Source organism: Patagioenas fasciata, chromosome 8 (genome assembly GCF_037038585.1).
Source record: "Patagioenas fasciata isolate bPatFas1 chromosome 8, bPatFas1.hap1, whole genome shotgun sequence".
Lineage (NCBI taxonomy): Eukaryota > Metazoa > Chordata > Aves > Columbiformes > Columbidae > Patagioenas > Patagioenas fasciata.
Window position 1 is genome coordinate 26474751 of NC_092527.1, and position 22640 is coordinate 26497390.

Sequence of the window (22640 nt, forward strand, 5' to 3'; positions counted from 1 at the left end):
AAAAAAAAAAAAAAAAAAAGGCTTGTAATACCAGTCTCTAATTCTTAGCTCTCTGGAGAATCGCAGGGTGCATTTTTGTTGTTGTTGTTGTTGTTTTTTTAAATCTAGAAATATAGTGGCCCACGTTGCAGACCTTCCTCACATCCAAATGAACAAGTCTAAATAGTCTCAGCTTAACCTCCATTCAAAAAAAAAAAAACCAAAACAAACAAAAAACAAACCAAACCAAAACAAAACCCAAAACAAAACAAAACCAAAAAACCAACAAACCACCGAAAAAGGAAAGTGAAAGAACAAATGCCTTTTCTGAACATTTGGTGCTCAGTTGCTCAGTTCCCCAACCGGTTTATATATAGAGAACTTCATTCCTGAGACCGCATGAATGAGGCTCACAATCAGAGATTTAATGGGAAATATAATTGACTAGCTGCTGTGAAAATGAGAAAACTATTTACTTTGCACAATAAAGCCAAAGTTGTTCTACCAGTTGCAAAGGCAATGAAGCATTTGCAGTTTGAATTCATATCCACAGAATCCTTTGATTTTGGGAACTTTTTGCATGAGTTACATAACAACAGGAGTTGCCAGATATTCCACATTTTTCAAATCTAGTCCTTATTTAGTAGTCATAGAACCATGAATTCAGAAATCTGGGGTTTATGCTGCTGCTAAAAGGCGAAAAAGCTCTGTGGGTTCTGGCTATGAACACATACACACTTTTTTTTTCCCCCAGTTTTCCAGTGCGTACCTACAACTCTCTTGCTTTATGCTTTAAGACTGTGCTGTTTTTGAGGCAGTTTCTTAATTGCATGAATTAACTATCAAGCATTGATTTTAATTGCTTATTTTAATATCATGGTCTAGTTTTATTCTTATTGTGATGCCTTTAAAATACTAATTTATTAAAATGTAAAAATGAACAATATAATTTTTAAAAATTACCTAAGTATTACATCAATACTGCTTTCCATCATATGAGCTAAGATTCCTTTATCCACAGTAGGAGCTGCTGGTGCTACCGTGCAGCTGCTGGCGTGACTTCAGTTCTCGTTTATTGCAGTACCTTCTTGAGACTCGCTGAAGTGCCAGTTCAGAGGAGACTGTTCAATACGTGACTCATAAAAGTAATTTACCTGAAGAGCCTATTCGTCTATTCTGAATACATCACGCTGCTGTGCTGTAAAAAAAACTAGTAAAAAATAGATCCAGAGAGTAAGACTGATATGACTGACAAACACGGAGGTGTAAATATATAGGCACTGTAAACTGATGACACATAAGCTACCTCATATGCATGTGTTGCTGAGAAAATTGTGCAGTTTACTTGCACTTGGCTATTCTGAAACATATATAACTCATGGGAGTAGAAAAAAAAATACAATCAGAATGGGATATTCAGATAACTGAAAAGCAAGTTTGACATTTAGAGTATTCAGACTCCATCAGTTTCTACATTCTTAGCAATCTGGGAAAAATTCTGCTTTGAAAAAAAAGTGCAACTATAATAGGTCAGTTCTGTTGACGGTACATAAAATCTAGAATCAAACTGCAATGCTGCAGGGATTAAAGGATGAAGTAGACATAACTTTGCTTCATTCGTTTTATAGTATTTTTTCTATAATCTCAATGCTAGTATTTTATTATTACTTTTGCATCCTGAAATCACATCATTTTAAATAAATGTAAAACAAAAAACACAACTGCAATCACTCAGAAAGTTGGTTTAAGGTACAGGGTTCCAATTTCACTACGAGGAAGGACTACTTTAATTCCATGTGTACTCAGACCTTGTCTCCAACTACACTTAACAAATAGACCCTAATAAATTTAAAGAACCAAACATCAGCAGAAGCTAATCTTACAATATTGACCAGTTCTCTACTACTGAAATTTGCATTTTCCTAACTCATCTAAAAAAAAAAAAAAAAAAAAAAATTGGTCCACATACAAAGTAAAATGTGTAAAATTAAGTCTAAGCTGAGCAAACATTGTCCTTTTTATTCAGTTCCAGTTGTAGTGTTCTCTTGGAGGTAAATCATAATGTGTTCTCTCTTCATCTTCAGGTCTACAACCTGATGGCAGACCATAATTGTAATCAACTGTTACAGCTGGTAATCTTTTGCTTTGTTCCATCTCTCTGGAAGTTTCACCTTGAAAAGGTGTTTTTTCATAGTCTATTGAACTATCTTCTTGGTGTGCAGATGAAGACGGATGCATTGTTCGTGAAGAATATGGTGCAAATCTGTTTTTTCCTCTATTAAATTCATCTGAGGGATGCATTCTTCTATTGTCTTCAGGACAATTTGGTCGATTACTGTAAGAAGAACAAATTTGAACAGTGAAATCCTTAGAAATAAGCCAGCTGATTTGTTGTTGGTGGCCACCATTAGAAATTCCTGGGTTTATCCCCTAAAATTAAAATCTTCTGTACTGGATGTTACAAACTTGTTTATCTTTTCAATTCTAATGATTACAATCATAGCTCTTTATAGTAAGTCATTCTACTGGAAGATGTTTGTTTCAAGTGCTGTTTCTAATTAAAATTCCTTGTCTACTGAAGGTTTCTTTACCTAGGGGCCATTTTTCTTCCTAAGCCCATGTTTTCATTTTTATGAATAATATGTAATAGTAGCTCTCTAGTACATAGGATCAACAGGCAATAATATACTTTCAATTTATACCTCCAGATACTTTAATTATTAATTTTTCTGCAACAGAAGAATCACTCTCCTACAAAATGCATATGGAAGGATCTAAAAAATGCATGTACAATATAAATACCTTTTGGTTTGGATTCTCCTTACTCTCAAGTACCTTCCTTACTTGGTAAAATAAGTGGTCTCTAAAGCCAATTCAGAACAATCTTTGTCATTTTAAAATCATCTCCCTCAGTGAACCACAGCTTAATTTAAACTGGAAAGAATCTCTGGAAGTACCTAGAGCCACCTGCTCAAAGTAGGTCTAATTAGATAAGTTTGTGCAGGTGCCACATCCAGCTGTGTTCTGAGTATCTCAAAGGACAGGGATTTCACAGCTGCTGTGGGCAACCTGTTCCAGTGTCTGACCACCCTCGCAGAAAAACTCATTACCTTGTTGTAGACCGCAATTAAGAGTCAAATATAGCATCTGTATTTTACTTTTTTGCTTACTGACAATAGCTGTTCATATTTTGTAGTACATTAGCTTGAACTGTGCTTGTCATGTCAATGGCTAATACCAGGGAATCTCAAACCATTTCATAATCACAATATAGATGGACCACAAATTAGCGATATTATTTGCTCAGTGTTCAGATTTAATGGTTTAAACTGAATTTAAGCAAAAGTACTAACATCAATTTTTACAGTGCACAGTTTATTTGTATTTTTTAGTTAGGAAACTGGGGGAATAACAGACTTACCATCAAAAAACAACGTATGAAGCTATGAAATCTGGTATTTACCTATAACTTCTTTGAAAGTCATCATTATCAGATCCATAATCTCTCTGAAGTGAAGGAGATGAGGGGAAATGAGGTTCTGGTGCATTTTCATGGGAAGAAAAAGACTGAATTCTGCAAATAAGCAAAAGAATCACGTTAAGAAGATTACAAGTGGTTGAAAGCTTTTGAAAACTATGCATTTATCAAATAAGATAAAAATATTACTTTAAATTAAAATTTACTTAAAATTTTAATTGTATTAATTTAACACGTTGAAATGGTACATGTCATTGTCATGATATAATATCCTGTTTCAGCTGTACAATGGAAGAGACTAAATCAAACTTTACTAGTGCAACAAATATCTGAACTATGTTCTGAAATATTAAAAATATTTTGAAATATTATGTCAGACTCTAATAGGTTTACTAATTAGTGATGTATGTATTTGGGAGAATATGATGCATGTTCAAAAACAAAGGCATTTCTAACAAACTATTAACTCATGAAATAAACAAATGCAAGTCAAATTTCCTTGTGACATTACTGGTTATCTCTGGCTGAGGGCATAAATAAAATTTCATATCCTCTTCTGTCTTGAGTATTGCTTTTTAAATGTAAGTTTCTATACAAAGCAAAGTGAGACAAAGAGTTTTGTTTCAAGCTGTCTCTAAAACAGTAAAGGAAATACATAAGCTTCTAAATTAAAGAAGCACAACCTTCTAATTTAGGAAACATTGATTTTCAAAGCTGCAGCACTCCAGCTTACATCAAACCCTTCTGTAAGTAAAAAGTCAATTAAATGATTGTTTTTATATGATTTTAAAAGGATGATTAAATTATTTCAAATTAATTTACTTGGGAAATAAATTAATTTTAAGTTTTAAATTAAAAGTGCTGAGGTTTATACTTTAGTTCTCCAATTCTGTTCTTACAGCTCAAGAATGCTTTACCTGTCTGAACACCATTCACGTGCCAAGTCACCGTGACCTGGATGACCATGAAAAGGTCTTGGCCTTTGTCCATGCCCTTTATTAACATAATCAAAGTCTTTTAACTGAGTCTGTTCCTGTAAGTCATCATAAGGTTGATGGTCATGAAAAGGTCTGTGTCTTTGTCCAGTACCTTTATTATCATAATCTTTTAGTTGCACCTCTGCTTGTAAGTCATTGCGAGGCTGATGATCATTGAAAGGTCTCAACCTCTGCCCACGACCCCTATTAACAAATTCAAAATCCCCTAATTGTGGCTGTATGTCATAATGTGACTGATAGTCATGGTAAGATCTCAGTCTTCGGCCAGGACCTTTGTTGACACGATCTACCTCTTTCAACTGCATCTGAGTCTCAAATTCATCATGAGACTGGTGATCATGGAACACTCTTCGTCTCTGGCCACGGCCCCTGCTACCAAAATCAAAATCCTTTGACTGCCTGTCTTCCTTCATGTCACTCTGAGATGGATGGTCAGGAAAATATCTTTGCCTTTGCCCATGGCCTCTCTTAAATTCAGTGTCCCTTGATTGTCTCTCTGCCTGTAAATCCTCATGAAACTGGTGTCCACGAAAAGGTCTCAACTTTTCTCCAGGTCCCTTGTTACTGAAGACCAAGTCCTTCAGCTGCATGTCTTCTTGATAATCATCACAAAACTGGTGATCAGGAAAGGGTCTTCGCCTCTGTCCTTGTTCTCTATTGCAGTCCCAATTTCTCATCTGCATTGGTGCTCTTAAATCATCCCGAGTCTGATGGTCATGAAGCGGTCTTCGTCTTTGTCCAGGTCCCTTGTTAATAAAATCAAAATCTCTCAACTGCATCTGTCCTTGCAAATCATTGTGAGAGTGGTCATCATAAATTCTTAATCTTTTTCCAGACCTGTAAAGAAGTTTTTGTCTTAAGTATAACATCATATTTTTAAGTGCTACAAGTCATTAATGAAGACAAGTTTTTTTAACTAAGAATTGATAAGAAAGACATTGCAAGTGAAATACAGAGGTATCAAAGCTACTAAGAATCCAGACTGTAATATTATACTGTGACAAATGTTCAATGAAAATTCCATAGCACTTGTTAAACAGGCAAAACCAGTGATTTCAAATTAAATAAAAATAATTGCAGATTACTGTAGAATAACAAAGGATAGACAAAGTAAGACTCTACATTTTTCCAAGTGAACTAATTACTTACGGACTTCTAATAGCACAAATTCTTTCTTTATCTTTTCCCTGATTCATCAAATTCTGCAAATATAGTTGGCATGAGCAGGCTATATCCATAAAATCTCTTTTAAATTAGAGTATCTATAGTATTTTCAATAAGAAACAATTATCTTTCCCACTATGTGGGTTTTTCTGGCTATTAAATCCATGTTTCAGACTATTACCCCTGAAAATCCTCATTTGGGAACCGCTCTACAGGTTCTTCCATTGCATGTGGTGGGGGCGTAATATCTTCATCTGAATCCCATACATCCATTCCAAGGTTACTAAGAAGAATAAAAACACCTCACATAAGCTTCCTTTTTTAAAATGTACTATTGAGAAAAAACAAAACAAAACCAACAAAAAACAAAAGAAAAAACACATACAATTCCTCTGTTTAGAATGACAGAATTTTTTTTATGTTAACTTAAATTTACAGATATTTGTAACTTAGCAAATTTTAATCTTGTGCATTCATTTGAGGAAGGGCTGCAGGGAAAGCAAAGAGAATACCTAAGCTTCATAACCTTGGAATAACATCCTAAAGGATGTGAGACCAGCACTACACCTATTAAAAAATCTGACACAGAACTAACGTAATCATGCATGGACTATAAAACCATGATAACAGTAATACACATGGCATTCAATTAAACTAAAAAAAAAAAAAAATCAAATCAGCCAGGTATTATTTTAAAAACAATTTACTGCCACAAGATATCATTGACACAAATAACTTAGAAAGATGTAAAGATTAGCTGTCCTTAGGTAAATATTATGAACATGAAATTCTTACACAGCAGCGATACAAGTTCTATGAATAGAGGAGTTGAGAATAATCTTCCACTTTGGTAGTTTTTCCTATACTTATTTATTCCTAAAACTGTTGTATTTTCTTTTTTTAATATCTGGTTCTACCATGCCAATAGCAGCAGGCAGATCGTAGAGGTTATAAATAAATCTTTGAAGTGGCTCCTTTCAGCATATAATGAGAATACAGACTCCATACACTTGTCATAGTATGATAAAACCACACCAATGTTCAACAATAGTTGTCAGACTAAAAAAAAAATCTTTCGAACCATACAAATTCAAAAGATGAACAAAGGCAGTACACTGCACGTTGTGTTATTCATATCAGAAGTCTTGCAATAAATGTGTAGTTCCATACTAAAGGTTTAAGAGGGGTTAATTTTGGCTTGTAACTGGAAGTGAACTTTCCAAAATACCAGTAGACATACTGGAAAATCTTATCCACACAACTAAAGGCTTTTGTTTACCTTCTCATTGGTTGTGTTCTGAGATCTGTGAGATACACAAGACCATCCATGCGATGACCTCTAGCATCACCAAAAGCTAAAGGAAAAAAAAGATACAAGTCTAATGAAACGTGCTCAGACTGAGCCACAAAAATGTTAAAGGCAAGTTTGTGTTCAGCACGAGATGCTGAATTTGAAAGAATTCTAACTTGACACTAAATACTTCAGCAAGCTAGCATCATTGCAGCATTTTTTAGAGCAATTGAAACTAGTAGTGGTAGCAACCTATGACTGAAAACCTTTCAAAGCAAAAGGAAAAAAAAAAATTAAGCAGCTGAAACAGACTCCTACAATGCTGTCAGTTTGCTAATGCTGAAGCCTTACCTGGAATATAATCAACAGTCAGATAAAATCATCTATGGAAGCCAGCACATGAAGTAACTCTAAAGATATTAAAATAGAATTGTCCTATCTGTGAATACAATTGCAGTAATTGTGAATTACAAGCCAACATATGCCTTAGTTCACACTGTATAATTACCTTGGATTGCTGCCTCTGGATCCCAACCTTCAACATCTACAAGATATCTGAAGAAAAATATTATTAGATTATTGTCCCAAAGGGATCACAGATTAATAAAAGAACAATAGATTTTGTGATCATTGACTTCTGTTTTTATACAATCCTTACCTACATATAAGGTAGCCAGTTCTATTAATTCCATTAGTACAGTGAACGCCAATCAGTTTCTCTATCAAAAAGAAAACCAGAGTCTTTAATAGTTCAGACAGTGAAATTACTAAAAAAAATCAGTGCACGACAGAAAAAAAAGCTGTACTTTTCTAGCAAAGTAATGATAAATAATGCTTGCTATTTACAAAATGTCAAGCGTGTACAAGAACAGACAAATTCAGACTTTGTTCTCTTCCTGCTGGATCTCCAGCAGCAGTTAGCTTACTACATACTTCCAAACCTAGCAAGACTGAGATTAACTCTGCAGAACGTAGGAAAAAAGAAAGAGGAGCGATGAGAGGTAAAGTGGTTGGCCTCAGCCAGAACTGCAGTAACAGAACAAACAGAATAAAATACGGTTTTGAAAGCAAATCTAAACATGTAAAATTGAGAAACTTAACTTACACATTCTTGTAAAACTTACAAAAATGAGAAAATATGCATAATGCCTCTAGTGTCTAGAAGTATGAAATAAGCGACTAGAAGAATTCGTTTAAATGGACTAAAAATTTGAATCATTATTGGGATGAACCATAGAGATGAGGAATTTAGGTTCGTGCCTGGATAAAAGAAGCACTCTAGTGGAACTCAGTAACCTCTAAATAGATATATTTTTTCCTTCCTTTCTTTGCCCCCCTGGCCTAAGCCCCCAGGTTATACTAAGCAGCTAAAGGTGAAAAAGCAGAATAACTTACTATTATTAGGGTGTTTCAAATTAGGTGTTTCCAACAGAAATAGGAAAACACTAATATGATCATGCAAGGCACCGATAAAACTGCATCCAGACTATCCCCATACAATTCTAATTATCCATATTTCATGGAAAAAAATGAAAAAAAAATCAAATTGAAATAGAAAGGACTGCTATGATGGTCACAAAAAAAGGTCATGAGAAGGGCTCTAGGAAGCTTGTCTTATTTAGTCTGTAAAACCAAATCTGAGATACTGAACATAATAATGCGGGGATGTGGAACAGCAATACTTAAGGGCAAAGCTGGCATGAGAATAAAGGTATATTAACTGATTGAGAGTTTTAGGCTAGATTTCAGAAGAAAACCTTTAATCATCAGATGAACAAAGTTCTGGTCTTTGAAATGGGACTGTGATAAATTTTTGCATGAGATAAAAATGTAACTGCCACAGAACAGGACAGTCACGTTACCATATAAGTTTATTATAAGCTGGTATCCTAACAACTCAGACACTAAAAAACCCCAACTTCCCAAAAATTTTTTGTAAGAAGAATCCTGAGTAACCTTAGGGGTAATCGAAAACAGACGGCAAGTTACGAGTGAGTTCACATCAAAATGAAAGTTCTCCCAACTCTCAAGGTACATAAACCCTGCCAAAACTGCCTTACTTGCTGGAACCGCACGTCTTCATCCAGTAACAAATTAGGAATTGGTTCTCTCAGTTCTGAGAATCAGAAATAATTAGATTCAAATACAGACTATTCTTTGTCACACCAGACATCATTAGATCAAAACCAGAAGAAAACATAATACTTTCCAAGTAACTTCCCTAAGCTAAAAAAAAAGAGCAAAGGAAGAACCTACACACTGAATTCCTGAGCAAGGACAAAGACTTCTTCTCACACCTTTTAATTTTCCCACCACTTGAATTCAGCCTCTCATACCTGAGATTTAGGTCAGAGTTCTTTCACAAAACTGAGTAGACCATCCACAGCAAAACCAGTTACACTCTGCAGTGAAAACTGTGTGTAGTTGGGCAGTTAATATCCCTGCTTTCTCACAGAAAAAGCCAAAGTAACCACAGCAAAGAGCATGGAAAAGCTTGAAAGAATGGTTCTCCAATATTGAACAAACAGTTAAAAATTTATTTACCATTTCCTGCGTTTTCCCATAGGAATTTTCTGACCCATTTTTTGAACTGTAGGATAGTAGCATTATCAGGGACTTCAAGTCCAATGGTATAAAGCTTCTTATACTGCACACTTTTAGGTAAATCCTAGTGACATGAAGAAAAGAAAAAGGTAAAAATAATTGAAGTCTTGCATAAATGAAAAACCTTAAGCAATATCTAACATAATGCCAATGTAAAACAGTAGTTCAAAGAAACCTGAAAATGATCTTGACACAATTCTGTAGAGACACACTCTCAGAAACTACCATTTACATTTCCACCTTAAAGACTGATCTCAAAGAACAGTTTCTACAGAAAACTTACTCATCCCTACTAATAAGGCAGCACATTAGCTAAAGAGCACAGAGTTTTGTAATTTCCTTCTAACCCATTTTACAGTTATGAGCAATATTTGTCCTTTCCACCCACAACTGCACATACACTCACATTCTCACAGCTTAAAACCTTACAGCCCATGCACATTAAAAGATTAACATTCAGTTATAACATTACTATTTATTCTCTCCTCCAACAGAAGTCTGATTAATAACAATTGTTTGGACCACAATAGTAGAAAATTTCAAATTAGTAATTTAAAAGTGTACTCGTTCTTCATGGATTCTACTGAAGATCAGTAAAAAAAGACCCCAGGGATAAATGAGAATGTCTTCAGGGCACAGACTGTGAGCCTTCTGAATCTTTTCTGTGGTGTCTGGCACCAAAGTCTTGATCCATCACCCTGAGTTATCATAAGACAAATAAGTCACAAATGCTCCTAGGTGGGAGAAAGAGTTATTTCCTCTGCAATAAAGCATTTAGTTTGTATTCAAGACACAAAATAAGTCTAGATGGCTCGCTTGTCTATTCCAATTCAAGGTAAGCAAATGTATAAATACTTTAAAACAAAGGTTGCAGTAACTATTCTGTTATTATGCTTATATTACCTTAACTTCATAGTATCGTGTGGTGTATGTTAAATCAATAATTAATCCAAGTTCCACATTTAGGGCTTTCATTGCAGCAATTAAGTCTTTTGGTGTAAACTTCTGGGTTGGGGTAAGCCTCTGGTTAATTGCCTACAATGAAAATAGAAAGATTTTATTTTTAAGTTCTAATAACAAGACATTTGTAATTCAGCTGCTTAATTAGGACTAGGAAACATCAATATTCAAAAGAGATGTTTACAGTATCAGAACCATACCCGTGTATCATAAGGATAAAAAAAGGAAGCAAATAAAAAGAAAGCTAGAATTTGTTATGTATTCAGATGAACATGCAAGAAAATGTATGAGAATTTCCACTTGTACGACATTAACATTATTAAAATAAGCACTAATTTGATAGACACAAAAATCCTGCAAAACACAACATGTATATACTGATTTTTAAGTAATGAAACATCTGCAAAAATTAGAACAGCAAAATCCCCTTTCCCCTAAACATACTTTATCCTGCACAATAATACAAAATTAACAGTGTATTTCACATAAAACATTATGAGTTGTGATACAAGAGTTCATTTCTTTCAAAGGTTTTAACTTTCTCCCCACAAACACTGTGCAGACATTTTTACCCCTACTTCATCTCTTGGCAGAGTGTACTTGCATGTCATTTAGCACTGCGAATTATTAAATAAGACTAAAATATGGTGACTAAGAAAGCTGCGTGTTGGTGGGTAACAAATAAGTAACTTCATTTAACAGTGGGAAAAATGTTTACTCACCCTATTGTAGCTGTATTTTTGGAAATATGTTCTTCACTCTAGGTATGAAAATGCCTCATGTATGCAAGACTGGATTTTCTCTGAATAATGTACGTGTCTGTTGTGAGAGCCTTTTGACACAGGCTCAGCCACAACCAGTAATGACAATGGCAAAACCTGCAGCAGCCTCAACCACCTCTCAGTTCCTTTATCAACAAGAAATTCAAGCAGACTGGACTCAGAACTAGTGGAAAGGAAGGCAGCCACTGACCACATACCTCTTAGAATCACTGATGGTATAGCGTAACTAACCATTCCTCCTCTGACTGTACAGACTATAATCTAAGATGCTAGCAAACACTTATCCCAAGTCTGGAAACAGAGACAGGAAACCAAATTAAAGAATAAACAGCAGGACAGTCCTGTCAAAGCTGTTATGCCATCAGGGAGCTTGAACTAAAAAGAGTAGGTAGAAACCATATAGAAAGTATTCAGTCCTGTGTATTTCAGGTACTGGTGTGCTACTGAAAAAACAGTAGAAGTTGTTGAGGTTCAAACAAAATGAACATGAGTCAGTTATCTCACCACTACTCAGCAGTGACTTGTAGTAAAATCAGAAACAGAACTGCTAACTTGGAGGTGACAATGGTGAATCTGCAAAAGGTCTATGACAGAACATTAAAGAATTATTTTCCTTTACTACGTGAAGTCACACAAACTGAGGTGGAATACAATTACAAAAATAAGGTCTCTCTGAACATATTGCTTGATTGAATAAACAGTTAAATGTGTTATGAAAGGTCATTTTGAAAGACTGCTCAGTATTCAGTAGTTTAGGTGTTTAACAGGGCTTGAGAACGTGAGAAATTTTTATCAATTCTAAAATCCTTTTAATGGCATGGGAAAGAACTTGCTCAGTCCTACTGTACTACAATGTTACTTTTAGCATTACAGTGATGATCTGCAAGGAAGGACAGAAAATCCTTCCAAGTAAACCCATGCCTTTACTATCAGCACATCTTCTGCTAAAACAATAACCATTGAGTCTTGACATGCTGAACATGCTTTTTCAACATATTTTTGATTTTTTTCAGTTTTTCAAAAAATGCCTTTTCCCTTTGGGTAAAATCACCAATCATTGATTTCTTAATGGGCAACAGAGGGAACCTGCTGCATATTTACAGGTCTGTTCCACTAATTTAATAATACAACTTCTGACAGAGTATGACCAATCAGTTCTTCAGCATTTCCAGATCGATTTACTGACCTCCACCATCTTTGCAAAGACATCAGAGTTTAGCCAGTTACACATTTTATGTGTATTCTGCCACAAACTCCATGAGCATCAAGCACAGGGTCTCTGGCAGACTTGTCATTTCAGTATCTTGCATAGTTGAGACTGAAAAAACTGAAGGAACAGAAATGTTACTGACTTTGCTTTCTTGGGTACCAGACTTTATATCTGGCCAAGTTCAAGGAGAGCTTCACAAAACAGGGATCTGTGCCTCAGTGAGATCATTAGGATTGGATGTAAGCAACACACTAGAGTGCCTACTTGTGATATATTGCTATGAACGCTCCTGAGAATGTCTGCCCTTTTCGTGATCTCTGTCGGAGCTCCTTCCAGACCATCACAGGAGCTAAAGGGAAACAGCAAAGTTAGCAATGAAGTATTTTCCTCTGAAATCTGGAGTGACAGGGAACTGGAAATACATACACTGATCAAATCCTGCCTATTACAGTATATCTATGCAAAAAAGTGGATGCTGGATCAAGTGGAATTACCGGAGCTCATGATGCAAAAAGTCCTCTCTCAAATACCCCAATACTGAAGAAGCTAATTATAAATCTACTGAATTTTATATTCATTGCTAGATCTGTCCACTGGTAGTCTTTGGTAGAAAGACACATAGCTATTGTACTATGCACCAGGATCGTGGAGAACACGACAAATGTCAAGTATGAGATCTGTGGTGTCAAAGGAACCAAATTATCAGACTAAAGCTGTAAAAGCAGCTGCAGGAAGCAAACCCTGCAAGCATTCCACTTCAGCTGTTGTTGATAAAAGCGAACTGAATGGTGACTGAAAATGTAACTGGCATTAAGATACCTGAAGAACCAAATTTTTTGTATATGAATATTAGAGTGCAATCTGTAGACAACAGCTTAGACAGCATATTTAATCTTAACTGCTAGGGTTATGTCTAATCACTGAACTTTAAAAGAGTGTAGAAACTTTTATTTCCTGTCTATCTGAAGCAAGGACTGTAAGAATTAATTTATACGTTTGCCCTAATTTGCCCAAATTAGTTGTATGCCTCAATTTACCAAAGAACTGAAGAGTCTAAAAAAGAGACTCCACATTTTATATTGTTACAAAGAAGTAAAAGATGTGACTTAGCATATTTAACAGATTAAGACAGCATTCCATGCTAGTAAGAAGCTAAAGCAAGTACTAGCACATTAATACATCTATGAAGTCTTCTTTTTTTAAAATACACTGCATTCCTCCAAATCACTGAAGCTTTTTTATTTATTACATTTGTAATGTGAATCTATAATTTTAGAAGTCCTGCAGTGGCTGTTATCATTTAGTGAGTGTTTGATTCCTGTAATATTATATTTTGGCTTACATTGCCCTAGATTGTTATTCAAATAATAATCCCTTCCATATGATTTTCTTACAACAGTCATGAAAAGATGTTAAAGGAGATTGTGGATTTAGGCCACTTAATAGTGACCAAATGAATCATGCTGAACGATTAGAGACTTTATGATTTTTAAAAGATAAATAAAAGGAGTAACACCAAATCAAAATTTTAAAAGAAAGAGGAAAAATGTAGAATATGATGTAAAAAAGCCACTAGCAGATGACTGGAAGGGCTAAATCTGAATAAATTATTTTTCATAACACTTTCTTGAAGTTTATATGAATATTCATTCTATTTTTCATTACTTCTGCACTGTATCTAATAGAGCTAATCTGTAGTTACTTTTTATACATACGCCTTTTAAAGGTACTTTGAATGCAATAAATCTTGTTCCTGGTATAGGCTGTCCAACTGGTGTCAAACTCCGCCATCTGTAATGAAACAAATATTTATTTTTAAATAATTTCAAATGACACGATTTAACAGAAGACACCTGCAGCTTCATGTAAAACTTTGTCTTTCTTTTAAAAAGATACTTGCTCTTAGGATTAAAACTTCGGTAAAACAAAGCACATAAAAATTAGGCTCCTTTAAAATTATAAGAGCAGTTATTTCAAACTATATGAAGTAGCTTACAAATATCAGGCAATCTGGTGCCATACTTCACAGAGTTTGAATACAACAGTTATTTCAAACTCTTCCAATCAGAAAGATATGATAGTTATCTTTTTCTCTATGATAGGCCATTCAGCTACCAGAATATTATAAAGATTTAGGTTACCAAACAGCAAGATCCAAAGGTTCCTAAAATTCCTTGACCACATAAGCAAGCAATCATAACTGATGTGCACAAGTTTGAAAAAATGACCAATTAAATCCTGATATGTAAGTAAAATATTAAAAAAAAATAAATCTTCCATTAGTAGCCTGGCTGTTTCACCAAGAAACTAAGATAGTTCTAGAATATGTATAAAATTATGTTATAATATATTTGAATAAAATTAATAGATTAGCATAATTTTGGGATAAGGTAAACACAGAGTTGCCTAGAATATACTGGAAGAATATCAACAGAATATTGCCACAGCACTGATAAGGGCAGAAGCTTATTTAGCACACTACCCAGCTTAAATAAAGTTCAAGTTTAAAGTCAGGAGCCATAATAAAACAAATCTTTATTACCATAAAGCATCTAATCTCTATTACCATAGAGCACTACCACAAAGAAAATAGTTCTTAGAGACAATGTGCATGATTGCTCTTATCATACAGTAGAATTACATCCCCAAATCTGCACCTATTCCATGAGGTTGTTTCAATGTATCACCAGGACATTTGAAAACAGTCTTTTTCCTTTCTTCAACTTCTAAAAAATTCTTCCCTCAAAATCGTAGGAGAGCATTTACACACAAGTAGCACCAATATAAAGTATAGCAGATGGGTAAGGTTCAACAGCTAAAAAACTATTATTATATTATAGTTGGTGGAAATTTTTCGACTTGGCTGAATCAAAAAAAGTTGTCATATGAGTATATAAATAATTTATTTGACAATGAAATCCAAAGTTTACTTTTAATAAAAATACAAAGCTTCTAGATTTTGCAAATGTGTTTAATTTGTAATGTGCTTCTTTTTCAAAGAAACATTCTTAACTGCACTTTCTCTTGGTACTTTGAAAAATATTCCATCACACCAAAACTTAGCAAAAATCCCCTACTAATATGAAGGTCTGTTACAACACCCAAAATACTAGTAATTCTAAAACTACACACAACTGGCATTCACAAAACCTACATTGTACTGAAAAAACTCTTGATGTATCACATCTCAGAGATTTCAGGATTTTCAGAAAGTATAAAAAACTTTATCTGAAGAGGAAAACAAGTTAGTGAGCAGATCAACTTTACCTTCAGAGAGATAACTTACTAAATGTATGACTTTTATTTCTTCTCCTCATGTGAGAACAGATTATCACTATGACCTCAGAGGATGCAGCTGGATGAATTAAAATCTACACGGCCTTTTTGTGTTTTCAGCTTGTACTTCAACTATTAAAATACAAAACATTTTCCTAAGATTCTTTAACACCGGTGCTCGTTAACTTAGAGTTTTCTGAATTAATGTTTAAATTAATCTCTCCCTTTAAATGGAATATCCAACAGCTTTTAGATTCCTTTCTGATTTCCATAAAACCACATCATTTATGAAATAAACTGAATGCTATACAGAATATTAAATACTGTGTATTTTGCTTTGTTCACAATTTCCATATTGGACCATAACAAAACTACATGTTGGCTGGATAAACTCTGAAATATCCATAATTACACTTGCCATAGTATATAAATAATGTTACCATTCATAGATGCTTGGAAGTAGCAAAGGAAACACTTACAGCATGGCGACTGTAAGCATAATTGATACTAAAAAAATAATGTAACAATATACTACATCAATGTCTTTAGCACTAACTTATCTTTTTTGTCTTCATCATGAGCTAAAGAACAGATTGAGGCTCACAATATAGACATACAGATGCTTAGTTTAATGGATAACAAATGGAATAACAAGAGAAATAACAACTCATCCTTAGGAAGGCTGTTGCAAACAGCTGTCACATAGAAGACAGACACAAGGTGAGAAGGTATAAGGGCTAGCTAGAGATTAAATTACTGACAGGTGTTTGCAGTAAAACCTTTTACTAAATTCCAAATTATTGCAGGAACTCTGTATCTCATAATTGCAATGCAGGAACAACAACAGTCTTCTACTTCATCTGTTCCCTTAGCTTCAGATAGTTACAGGGAAAAAAAAGAACACATTCTTAATCACCATAGTTTGAAAAGCAGTGCTCAAAAAGTTACACATCATGTGTGACAAAGGAAAAGTGTCTAACTTGATAAGTCTTCCCAAGTGAATTTTCAGGCTTGTAAACTTTGGAGTCTGGCAGCTGCAGAATAGTTGTAAAATATGCAAACAAATATCTGAGACTATGTTCCGTTTATCCTAGTTTAAATAGATAAATTGTATATGAAGCAATTAACATAATAAACAGTGTAAATGGACAGAAAATATTACCAAAGATAACAAAACCCACAACATAATGAAATACCTTAGTTGCAAGAAGTGCTCAGTTAAAAAAAAAAGAGGAAACAAAACATACAAAAAGACTGTGAAATCTGCCCTGTGCATAGTTTAATTTTATCTCATTCACTTCCTCTTAGAAAGGCACTAAATGCATGAACCATATTTAGATGTACATTTAATATGAACTAGTGTTAAAATTCATGATGGAGTCAAGTTTTAACACCAGCTCCTGTGTCTTGCTCATTTTAATAACTCTGGAAATTACATGTCGTGATTTAAAACATGAAAATACTCTTCCTGCTTTTGCTCTTAAACTTCCAAATAGAATTAGAAAATGGGTTGTACCTAGAGATATGGAAACAAGTGCTGCAAATGCCATCATAGAAATAAAACAAGAATACAGTATTTTTTCTTCAACCTAATTCAATTACTCTTTGATGTTGCCTCTACCAATAAAATGTAGAAAATGCTTTACAAAATTAGGATTTAATCTGATAGCAAGCCATATTCACATATACATGTTTAGAAACATTGTGAAGGAAAGTAGAAGTAAAAAAAAAACCAACTACAAAAGACCAATTACCTTAGGTAGTAAGAACATTTAAAAGATGCCATCAATTACAAAATTCAGATTTTTTTAACCTGCTTTCTCTTGGAAAACCACTGTGATTATCATAAATATGAGGAATGATAAGCCAGTAAGAAATTATTTTTTAAAAGCTTAAAAATCTTATTTTTTTAACTAGCAATATAACAAAGACTTCGTAAAAATTCTGAACTTTTTTCAGATTAAGGGATTGACAGAACAATGCGCCAGGATTACGTAGTTTGTTGTCAGACCTTAATAAACTTGGGGTTTTATTCTCCTGTTTTTAAAGCCATCTAAATCCACCCAGAAAAAAATCTGCAAAATCAGCAACAAACCCAAAAGCTGCTGGCAGTGCTATGGTAGAAAATGAGCAGAAGTGACTCCTCATCAGAAAATACAAAAGGTATGTGTTCCACATTATCTTTAAAATTATATTTTAAACAAAAATTCCAGCATACTGCTGCATAGCTAAAAATTATTTCAAATTAAACCCAGCAGATTGAAATTAAGTACTTAAGAGAGATAGCACTTAAAAAATAGTGACATTGCACACATGATACATTTTCAGTTACAGCTTCATCCTTCTAAGTTTTTAAACAGGTAAACAATCCATGGACTACACACAGATTAAGACCTGAAAATCAACAAAACATAGACATTAACAAATTATTTAACTATTTAGCTTTTGCACTTCCCACTTTCCTATCACGTTTTGTCTTCATCGCTCCCCAACTACCATGAATTATTTTAAAACACAGGCAGAATTTTGCTTGCTGTTTTAAACAACAGAATCACTCCTTGGTTGAGAAAACGTGTTAAAATCAAACTAAAAATATTGTTCTCCTTTTCCTCTGAAATGTCTGTGATGCTTGAATGGCTTCCAGTTAAATAAACAAGTAGAATTATTATTGATACTACAGCTAATCTGTTAGAGGTTTTTAAGCCTGTTTTACATGAAAATATATTACACTGCTTATCTCTTTTTATTTAAATGAAAAGCAATCCTGTTTTATTGTCTTTTACTTTAATCTTAAAAATTAAGAATTATTCAGTAATACAACAGAAAAGAAACTAGCTTCATGCATCCCAGTAAAAGTTTATGAGCTATGTGATCTAGATTAACCTATGAATCTAGCAGCAAAATCTTTTGCAACAGCAACAACCAGTGAAATCGCTGCTGTTCAAGGATAAAAGAAAAAAACAAACAGCAATAAACTTAGAAAAACACTTTTAAAAACCAAGCAGCTTCAAGACCAATCAAACCAGGATCATCAACAGGGCCTGCGTAGCAGCATCCAGCTTCACATGGGCTAACAGAAGTCATTATAGAAATGCCCAGAATAAAGAGAGGCTTACACAAATTTGAGTAAGGCAAATGTAGCATTCATCCTGAAACCTCTTTAGTTAAGCTCAAAGGTATGTTGAAAACCAAGATAACAATCCAGGCAAAGAACATTCAGTCCACCCTCTCCTCTCACTGCTGGAGCAAAGATGGTGCAAACAGCATCAGATCAAATGTTCTGGGCTAGGACTGAGAGACAGGGACACAGAAACAAGACTGGGACAAGAACAACTAGGTACAAGACTGGTAGTGCAGATCCACTGGTAACACTGACAATTAATACCACTTTAATGTTACCTAAGGTGCCAAGTACAGTCAAAGAGCTGATATCTAGCAAGGTTGTGCAGTGTTATAGCACAACCCTTACATAAAGGCAACTTCAAAGACACTGCAGACACAGTGTTGTAAAAGGTGATAGTATTAGCTGACCAGTTAAAAATAATCACCATTTCTTGTTTAGTTGCACTATGCCTAGCTACTTAGAATTTAACTGAAACCTCAAATTTATTGTATTGCTTTAACTAGCATGGTGGAATTTGGATTAAAAGTATTACAAACTGTATAAAGAATTGACGCAGTAACAGAAAGACTGTATTTTACAATGTCTATATGTAGTGTGACTTTCTTTTGTTTATCTACTACAGTGTTTCTCTTGCACTATCATTAAAAACAAGAGTTACTGTTAGATTTATTGCTGTTACAATACTGGTATGATTCAAGTGGTACTTCCATAGTACGCTAGCATCTAGACTGGTCCATTTGCTCTAGTGTACCACAATCTCATTTCTACCAACAATGATTTCTGGGGCCAGTAAATTGCATGTGCAGGATCACCTAGCTTAAAACTAGTTTTCCTTAACTCCTCTTCCAGGGTTCACTGCATGAGATTGGGAGACTGACAATTCCTTAAACTCCTTTACTGCCAAAACCCCAATACTGTTGATGTCTAGCCTGATTTGTTAATAGTACAGAAAAGTGACTATCTGGAGAAGCTGAAAGCACTTCAGTATCATGAGCTTTGTGACATGGTAACACTAACTTTATAACCAGTTCCTCCACAGTAGATGTTTCTCTCCCCGAATGATAAATAGGTATTAATTTCCAATCATAGAAGCCAAAAGTACAGTCCACTGCTTCTTCTGTACTTAAGAGAAGAAATGCACGCAGCCTGAAAGCTGCTCCAGTTCAAATGCCAGGGGCAAAAAAGAAGTGAGAAATGAGCACCCAATTCTAAAAGTTTTAGCAGTAGTTTCCAAGTATGGAGAAAACAAGGAAGACGGTTATTCTTTCATGCTTTCTGCATCACTGTTTGCAAACCTAACCCACTTTAGCTCAATATTGTCCAACTTTTAACAGAAATTTCACAGAAAGTTTCAGAGAAAAACACGCTTAAATAGCTTTTCTAAATTTTAATCCCCAAGTTTGTCAGCTATGAAAAACACTTAAAAGTTTCTCGAAGTTATTTTTAAGTGTTTGTTCATTACTTTTTGGAAAAGCGTATTTTGCAGGAAATGCTTTTTGTATTTTATTGCTCTTCCCAAGAATGTTCTTAATTAACTTATTTCTTCCCCTGAAACCAGGAAAATGTCAACCCTTCCTCAAATAACATGTAAACTACAAGTTATTGCCACATTACAGGGTGCCTTTATATCTCAGCACACCCTCCTATCCAAGAAGTTTGTATGTTGTAACACATGAGCTGAACTTCCAAACTTGCACTTCCTTTTTTTTTTTTCAGTACAGCTGGAGAATAGAACTGTGTCTGCTTTAAATGAGATCATTCTGTGGTCCTCATATGCACTCCCAATCAAGGAATCAGAAAGCCTGTATAGTGCATTTGGGGGTCTTTATTTTTGCTGATAGAACATTTTTGTTGTCCTCTTGCTAAAAACAAAAATGCAGGATGTTTCTGGACCCAAATCCATGAAAATAGTCCTTGATAACATGCACGCAAATACCTCCTCCCATCTTATTAGCTCTTCCTCCTCTCCTGGTTGCAAACATCTGAGTAGTCGGAAGGATGGACTATTTTCGCATTTCCCCAGTACGTATACACCTGGGGTGAAGGAGATTAGGAAGAAGGGACTGTGTTTGACTGATGAAGTTCTCACAGACAGGCTGGAGCATTATACTCACCCGGGGGATGAAGGGCTGTGTTGTTCCTGTCTTGGAGAAGATACCTACCTTACCTGGCTGCAGGTGGTGAAGATGCTTGTGGCAAGAAAGCACCTGGGGCAGTCAGCACCCCTTCTCTGTAGGCAGGATTATGCCTGCTCCTGCTTCATGCTTAGTGTGAGGGATACTTACCCATCAGGGATAGTATTCTTCTTTACCATGCTGAAAGCAGGAGCAGGCAGAGCAGGAGACAGCGGTGGAAGTGGGCACTGCAGCAAAGGAGAGAGAACTGCGCAGTTAACACGGTGCTAACCTCTTTCTCCATCAGTGGGCCTCCTCACAGGGCTGACTCTCAAGTATTATAAAATAAACCAGTCAGCTGGGGCTTGAAGCCATCCTGAACAAGTCCTGCAGCTTGCAAGCTAGCATACTTTCTCCACGGATACAGTAAAACAAGTTGGAAAAAGAAAACACCTCACTTCTCCTCTCCAGGAGACCAAGAGAAACAGAGAGGAGAGGCAGTAGGTTTCTCTAACTCTAGAGGCAGCACTGCAGGGATGAAGATGCTCTGGCAGCCCCTTCTGTCCCTCTCCTGTGGCTCGGGGCAGTTGCTCTGCCCTTGTGCTCCCACAGCTACAACTCTTGCCTCAACGAGAAAAAATTCCAGGCAGCTGCAAGAGACGAGGCCGGCACTTCAGCAAGGGAAGGACCATCCCCTGCCCCACTTTAACACTGGCGGGTCTGATCCCGGGCACTGCCAGCGCCCGCCGACCTCAGCCGGGCCAGGGCAGGGAGGAGAGGCGAGCGGGGGCTCTCCCCCGCCGCGCAGGGCCCATGGCGGCCGCCGCACAGAAGACTCCTGAGACCGGAATGCGGCTCCCTCCTCAACCCGCTTGGCTCCGCGAACGCAGGCAGCCCCGGGCAGGACCGCCTCCGAGGCCTGTCGGGGCGCTCTCGTAGCGGGAGGTGACTGAGCTCCGGGGAGCGAAAAGGAGAGCGGGTCGGGGCCTGACTGCCGGGGGCCGGGCAGTCGGGGTGGGTGTGGGTGGCAGCAGGGGTCGGTAACAGGGAAGGGCCCGTGGGGCGGGGAGGAGCGGGGCTGCGGGCGGCCCGTACCCTGACAGGATTTCCCTTGCAGAGGAAGGTTGCTGCGAGACAGCGCGTTCCCGAAACGGTCTCGACCGCGCCTGCGCGGCAGCCAGCCGGCTGCCCGGGAGGGAGGAGTGCGCGTGCGCGGCGGCTGCCGGTCGATGAGCGGATGCACCGCTGCAGAGCGTGCGATGAGCTGCCGGCCAATAGGACGCGAGCTGCTCCTGCGCGTGCGCAGCGAGCCTGTGGGTGAAGGGGGGCACGCGCTGAGGCGCATGCGTGCTCGGTGGGGTGAGGGACTGGGGCGCACGCGCAGTGGCCGGTGGCGGGAAGTGCGTTCGGGGGCTGTTTCGGGCGGAGTGGGGGTGGCGTGTCGGTGGACGGGCTGCTGGGGCGCGGCTGCTGCGGCAACCGGTGAGGGGTCCCGCGGATGGAAAAGGGCGAGTGCGCTTTTTCTCGGTGCAAGGTTTCGTGTCAGGTGAAGCCCTGGAGTGCTGAGACGTTGGGAGCTCAGCGGTGCTGTGGCGGTTTGGAGGAGCCTGTGAGGGGGAGCGCACGGAGCGGGCGGGTCGGGAAGGATAGTTTGGCCTCG

At 36.7% G+C, this 22640-nt stretch overlaps 1 protein-coding gene across 1 annotated transcript; it reads right to left on the bottom strand.

Moving 5' to 3' along the window:
* Nucleotides 1–832: 832 nt before the first annotated feature.
* Nucleotides 833–22218, bottom strand: LOC136104724 (uncharacterized). The gene is made up of 12 exons (XM_065843903.2): nucleotides 22076–22218; nucleotides 21152–21228; nucleotides 14182–14257; nucleotides 10418–10549; nucleotides 9455–9578; nucleotides 7569–7629; nucleotides 7419–7465; nucleotides 6899–6974; nucleotides 5801–5902; nucleotides 4375–5292; nucleotides 3443–3553; nucleotides 833–2314 (listed from the first exon to the last, which is right to left on the bottom strand). Exons 2-12 carry the CDS (start codon nucleotides 21178–21180, stop codon nucleotides 2002–2004), a joined length of 1989 nt encoding a protein of 662 aa, XP_065699975.1. The 5' UTR covers nucleotides 21181–21228; nucleotides 22076–22218; the 3' UTR covers nucleotides 833–2001.
* Nucleotides 22219–22640: the final 422 nt, after the last annotated feature.

What these genes read in the sequence shown, in the direction of transcription:
- LOC136104724 (XM_065843903.2), bottom strand. Translation starts at nt 21,180, where the DNA reads ATGGTAAAGAAGAATACTATCCCTGATGG. An exon ending in ACTGGCTACCTTATATGTAG is followed by an intron (nt 7,466 to 7,568) that starts GTAAGGATTGTA and finishes ATTTTTCTTCAG; the next exon opens with ATATCTTGTAGATGTTGAAG. An exon ending in CCAAATGAGGATTTTCAGGG is followed by an intron (nt 5,293 to 5,800) that starts GTAATAGTCTGA and finishes ACTTCTTTACAG; the next exon opens with GTCTGGAAAAAGATTAAGAA.